This window comes from Pholis gunnellus, assembly GCF_910591455.1.
Source record: "Pholis gunnellus genome assembly, chromosome: 11".
Classification (NCBI taxonomy): Eukaryota; Metazoa; Chordata; class Actinopteri; order Perciformes; family Pholidae; genus Pholis; species Pholis gunnellus.
This window is the reverse complement of record NC_136538.1, coordinates 16591168-16597791: the sequence shown is the minus strand read 5'-3', so window position 1 is coordinate 16597791 and position 6624 is coordinate 16591168. Positions and strand designations below refer to the sequence as shown.

Here is a 6624-nt window from a genome sequence, read left to right as displayed (position 1 = left end):
CAACACATATTTAAAGTGCTTTCTTACACTCAGCTCAAAGCTTTATTTAAAACAGACACCCCCACATCTTCCGAGTTGGTATGTTCTGCGGTCCTCCCTGAGGCATTTACAATACCCGTGTGCTTCTTTCTATTATTAAGCTTTTCATTGATGTCTATCAAGCAAATAGGCAATAACTTTGCAGTTCTATAAAGAAAGCTAGAATCTCACTAATCAACCAACTGCTACCATGCCTCATGGTCGTTCACATTTAGTCGTAACTAGCCTAAACAATGACCCAGAAAAAGTTATTGAAAAATCGATTAAAACAAAATGAACGTTGAGGTCCCACGGGACTCAATCATGCTCTAATGTAGTCACGGTAGACATTACGCAAAAAAGAAGGGCGTGAAAAGGTTTAAGTGCTTTGAAAGAGGAATCTTTCCCACTTCTGGCTTTCCTGCGATGGAAAAGTTCACCGCTAACGTTACATGGTGGAGTAATTCAAATCAATCCACAGAAATCCTGTTAGGATCACTTCAAACGTGTTTCCAGGGAGATGGAGTGAGAACACACATAAATATTTGCAGTATCACACTTGAGATGTTAAAATGAAAGCATGCCATTCATGCTGGTAGGGCAGCCAGTGGGTTATGGCATCACGTCTAAAAACCCGTATAGGTTCTTATTATGAGTGGAATAAAAGCGGAGCTTCAGACGTGTGTGTGCCAACCCAAAAGCCATGAAAGTGCTGACGGTGGCAAATGTACGGCACAGCTCAGCCCAGCAAGATATAAGTTGTTTTTTTACTTCATGGTAGATGGTGATACTTTTTCAGATGAGAGACAGAAACGGTTCAAAAACTGGCTTCCTGAATTACTCTACAGTGCACAGTGGCGCATGTGTCAAACACATGGTCAAGATATACATTCAGATTTTAAATAAGGAACACACATTTAACTGCCAGCACACAATTGGTAATCTCTAGATACTTTTTTTGTATCCACATACGTTTTAAGCAACTAAGATTGACATAGACAAGTATGGATGTGTCAGTATGATCCTTAATTACTGTAAGATATATTGTATGTATACTATTTAAGATTATTTACATGCAGTACTTGTTTCTTTTTCTTTTCTTACTATGTTTTTATTTGTATGCACCAAAATGCCAAGGGAAACTCAATATATGTGAATAATCCTGATTTTAATTCAAGAGCAATCAACTGTTAGGAATAATGTTTTCATGGAAAAACTCATGACTTTGTTTGGTGTAGTCTGTTTCGTAGCAACTGCACCTGTACAAGGGAAATGAGTAGGCTGCAGTATATTCAAAGAGGTACTGTAGCTTCAGTACTTATTCAAATGTAATTACACAATAAGAAAACACTCAAATATCTGTCTAACCACATGTTTTGTTTAGGTGAGAGTGAATGTTGACAAAGGTAAAGGAGATATTTAATGAAGGAGGTTTCACTTCATGGGAAAACGTGGGCATAATATGCACATCCAGGCAGGATATCCAGGGCCTTGTTAAATTCCAGGCAGCAAATCTTGTAAAGCTTGAATGTGTTTACTCAACATTGACGGTCCCATTGGCCCAGCTTGCAATTAGAGTCCGGAGTTTGACAGTTATTAATGATGTCATTAGGAAAGTAAATGGCAGACAGGCTCCTCTTGCACAGAAGGCACCGGCCTCTTGTTTATTCATTATGTCAGAAGTTCTTGATCATGGTCCTCGGGACCCCAAGCTCTGCTGGCTTCCAGTTAAGCCAATTAGGTACAGGCTTCTTTTCACATGACATGAAAGATGGATGCAATACATTATTTAGTAAGACAGGACAGTGGTTTTGAAACTGCAGGTCAGGACTCTCAACAGGGTCCTTGCATAGTAATTTGAGGGGCTATAAGATGATTTATGGAACGGGAAGAAATGTTCAGTGCAAATTATTGCGAATATCCTCTTTCTCTTCGAGCCCTTTTATAAAAATGAATACAGAACACGTTTTAGCCTTTAGGCTACAAATCAAACAGAGACTGAATAATCGTGTGGCTGAACTATTTCTACAAGTAACCTCAGAAAAGTAACGTTAGTCAGAAAAGTGTCAGTGTGCACGAGGGTGAGTTCACATTTGAAAGTGCCACAAGACATGGAGGACCTATACATTACATCAAGGGTCAGAGAGAACTATTATTCAACTGTACATCTTAATGTTCTACGTAACAGTATCACAAATATGAGTGAACAATTTCATACAAATGTAACAGATGGATCAAGGCAAGATAATACGACAGCAACGAAACAAAAACTATATTTATTTCAAGAGAATTGCACTCAGTTACACTGTCTGCCTGCGTCATTACACATCTTAGAAGTGAATCAAGTGTTGTTATAAAAAAAAAAGTATGTACAGTAAGTATGATTTCCTGTGATTAACAAGAATAAAATAAAATTGATAACACACAAAAAGTATCCTCTGGGCACATGTGAGTCAATGTATTCGCTTGAAGATGAGGGCTGTCACACTGTTGCCCTTCTTGCCTCCAAATTGGAAGCTTGGTGTCGGCAACTCCTCTACAAACTCAAATCCTGTGAGGCAACACAGAGAAAATGTGCAGGTTAAGATATCAGAACATCAACATTGTCGTATTAAAACACAAGATACCCGGAAGCTTTTCTTGTTGGCTTGTGGTTACAGAGGATTAGGAGAAGAACTCTTGAGTCAAGAACTATCCATCCACCATCTGTGGCGCTTCCTGGGGCCTTGTAAAGAGAGCCTGTCAGTGTGACAGATGAGACCTCAAAGCCCTTTGGCCCCCTGCAGGCTCTCCAGAGTGACTACACGTAGAAGAGTGACAGCTAATGGAAGCTTGCCGGAATTCTGACTTCACAAGGCTTGTTGTTGCCTGAAGTATTAACAAGCTGCCAGCTAACTGTGTCTGTGCTTTGACTGTGGGTCTCACGACCAAAACTGTTTTCCCATCGTCAGAACACATTTACACCACTGCACACATCCACTTAAAAAGGTGCCCCGTGGAGTTGTCTTGTAAAGTAATACAAGTTATGGTTTACATCCAGTCTCACCAACACCCATTGTGTATATCCTTGAGCTCTAACAAACATGTCAAATGTATTTCATGTATAAAACAAAAAACAAAGCGAATAAAACATAAGCAAAGCCAAATATTTTGAAATATATATTGCTGAATGTGAAACCATTGGCAGGACTGTGTAGTGCTCCACCCGGATAGAGGTGACATGTGCGCATGCATGAGATAAAGAAAATGAGGACCCACTCATAGAAAAAAACGCTTCAGAGTGCTACGAGAGGTCAAAAACTCCTTGGGGAACCTTTAATATGATGAGCAAACCTGTTATAGATTTTTAATGTGTTTTCATCTCCAGGCAGCTATTTATTTGGCAACAACTACCAAGTAGCTAACCAGATTGTAAAGCTTCTTAAATCAGTGACGAAAGAATTTGCTTCATGGACCAATTCTGAATTACCTGCCTAGTTGAGTTGGTTTGTGGGGAGTCAATCTACCCTTGTATGACGGTGGGATAGTCCGATGCAGCACTCTCACAAAGGAATTCAACGGAATTCAACAGAATCTAGCAAAAACAAATGATCAGACAATACAATAAATAATTCAAGTGTTTCCCCTTACCTTCACTAAATCTGTCCAACAGCTGCTCTTTTGTCCAGTTACAGGAAGTGATAGCGAAGAATCCTTTGTCCTTGAGAGCATCTTTTAGAACTTGGAGATACAGTTTTTTGTTGTCCTTAGAGCTGTCCGGGTTTAAGCTTATTGCATCGAATGTGCCTTTGTCGATGCAGACATCGAAACCCTTTAGCTCACCGTGGCAGTTTAAGAAATCCATCTCCTAAAACACACACAGAAAAAGTCAGCAGTTAAGGAAATGTCTGTAATCAACCTGACAGCAAATATGACGCCTCATGCTTAGTCTGACTCTCTAGATGTGGGGTGAACTATATAGTCACCTGGAGAAGATATCTTTCAGCATCGACCAAGAAATGAGTTATACCTCACTGTTGAACTATAAAACTAAGCTCCCAACTGCCGACATGACAGCAGTTAATTCTGCAGAGGTTGCTGACCTGCCATACCAGCGGTGAAAGGAGCCCTTTATTAGGACCGAGGGCAGAACACCAGACCTCTGGGGAGAGCTCAAGGGCCACATACTCACAAACCATGGGTCACAAAATGCGTGATCTATGACGATCAAGAGATTCACTTGAGAGAAAAAAAAATGCCTCCATATTGTTGCAACTGATCAGTGTTAAATTTCAGTGTGAAAGAAACTGAGATGATGTTAAAAGAATGCATAAAAGTGACATAATGAATAAAGGGCTTGACATAATAACCTTTAGGGTAAGACCTGTCGAAGAAGCTTCATTACCCTTTACCATGTGGCTCAAACTCCTCAAGGCTACACATTCACATCCACACTAATTATTTTGGCAATCTGCAGTATTAAAGAAATACCAACATAATATTTCTCTCTCTCTCTCTCTCACATACACACTCGTACTACCACTGTGCTCCCCCTGTCCAGCTACGGTCAATATTGACTTCAGTAGAAGGCTTTCTGTCCAAGCAAAGCACACGGTCACAGCCGTGTGATGCATATAACATATATGCAACTGTACTTTGCACACAGGAGAGGAAAACTCACTCATCACATCCCTTATAGACCGGCCGTGCATTTATAACTTGTTTTTCTTGCATGTATACGTCAGAAGATGTGTTAAATCCTGCCAATTCATTTCAGGTGGTTTAATCTGAATGGTGGGCAGACTTCCATCACGTTCGGGGGCCGTCTTCCCGTCCAACTCTCCCACATAGTAAACACAGGAGAGTTTTCTCTGGCCTTCCCAGGCTGGCTCACAGTATGCTGAAAGCTATGTTGTATTATCGGCATTTAGGAATAGAGGGGATTCATTTTGTGTCAATGGCAGATTTGTGCATGGCATAAGATCCAGAGTACACTAAAATATTACATTGCAGCACTGAAGTGGAGGGAATTTCAATTTTGCAGAAAATGTTGATTCATGCTGTTCTCCAGGCACTTCATGTACTCACACAGTACACCTGTGATCAATTCAAAATGTAAATGATATCATTCAATATCCTGTAGCAGCTACATGTGATTGTGATACTTGTGTAAGTCAGTTAATTAACTGAGAAGTAAGGTTTTAGTTTTTATGACAAACAAAACCGAACTGACCTTTACAGTGACATCCGTCAAGTCCTCCGCCTGCAGAACGTTTCGGGCCAATTCTACAGACGCTGGAGAATAATCTATACCGGTCAGAGTCCTGCATCCGTGTTTAGCCTTGACACACACACAAAAAAAAAAGAGCGAAGCTTATCAACTGTCTTAGAAAGGTTCAAGGAAAGTTCATCAAAGTAAACCTTGCCGTCTTTACAAACTCTCAATTAAAGACCCAGATCGCCTAAATAACAAACATATTTTCCATTAAACCCGTAGAGGTTTTAGTCATGCTGAATATATTTGGCTGAGTTTTGAGATCACTTAGACTTCAATCATCATTCCAACACATTGGAGATGTAAGGCATTCGGATTGTTGCTTTCTAAGCGTTGAAAAATCGAACAAAAAATGTGAGCATCCATTAAAAATATCCCTGTTACCCTGGATAATCCACAGATGTTGCTTTAATGATGGGTTGATTTTGGTGAAGTGGCCCGTTAAAAAACACCCAGACAAAGTCTGCGAATTAAAAATCATAATAATGTCAAAATGTACTCTGTTCACACCAGTTCAACTAAAAAGGCTCCATTTCCAGTGCCAATGTCAAGAATGGCAGCGTCTGCTGGGATCTTAGCTTTGTCCATCCATCGCAGCACACGGTTCATGCTTTCCTCACCAAACCTTACAAGATGATGGAAACACAGACCTTATTAATGAGACAATAACACTGCAATAAACACATCTTATTATGAATCATCACATTTTGACAACACCAATACTAATACTGTAATAATCAGTGGGTTCATTCTGGCTATTGCAATACAGTGAATATGATTACCATATCTCACCAACATCCCCAATGTCTGCGAAGGTCTCCAGTTCTTTTTGATATGCATCTTCCCAACTGCAGAAAAAGGCGTTAGTTATAGAAACACTATGAACACAAATTACACGCTGCTACATTAGCAACATGCTAAAGTGAGGTGCAAAAAATAAACGTAGGTAGCTTGATTGAAGTTCATATCAAATTGTTGATTGAAGTTTAACTTATACAAATATTTCATATTGTTTTTAACGGCGTCAGTTAACTTTAACCGATAGCTCTGTCGCTAGCTGTGGAGCCTAGCAAGAATAGCCAACCACCATGATCATAAATTAACGTTAATAACGGATCACAAGACTACCGTTAACGCTACCCAGCTTACTATTCTTTCGTTCCGAGTTTTGAAGGTTCAAAATCGGTATCTGAGCCGCTGTCGTCCTCTTGGTCCGATATATTTCCACGTTTCACCTCCACGCTTTCTGCAGCGACTTCCATGCTGGGCTGATAAGTCGTTGTCGCCGAACTACAGTTCCCAGAAGACCTTGCGCTCGAGGAGCGTGCTTGGAAACGCAGGGGGGGGGGCAT

The 6624-nt window shown here is 40.3% G+C and overlaps 1 protein-coding gene across 1 annotated transcript; it reads right to left on the bottom strand.

Moving 5' to 3' along the window:
• Nucleotides 1-1555: 1555 nt before the first annotated feature.
• Nucleotides 1556-6555, bottom strand: eef1akmt2 (EEF1A lysine methyltransferase 2). Its single transcript, XM_079168323.1, has 6 exons — nucleotides 6422-6555; nucleotides 6055-6120; nucleotides 5783-5897; nucleotides 5231-5338; nucleotides 3649-3865; nucleotides 1556-2569 (listed from the first exon to the last, which is right to left on the bottom strand). Exons 1-6 carry the CDS (start codon nucleotides 6532-6534, stop codon nucleotides 2472-2474), a joined length of 717 nt encoding a protein of 238 aa, XP_079024449.1. The 5' UTR covers nucleotides 6535-6555; the 3' UTR covers nucleotides 1556-2471.
• Between the last annotated feature and the right edge of the window lie 69 nt (nucleotides 6556-6624).

Coding starts and splice junctions, on each gene's coding strand:
- eef1akmt2 (XM_079168323.1), bottom strand. CDS start 6,534: ATGGAAGTCGCTGCAGAAAGCGTGGAGGTGAAACGTGGAAATATATCG. Junction 5,339..5,782: donor GAGCCTTTTTAGTTGAACTG/GTGTGAACAGAG, acceptor GTGTGTGTCAAG/GCTAAACACGGATGCAGGAC. Junction 3,866..5,230: donor TGACGGATGTCACTGTAAAG/GTCAGTTCGGTT, acceptor TGTGTGTTTTAG/GAGATGGATTTCTTAAACTG.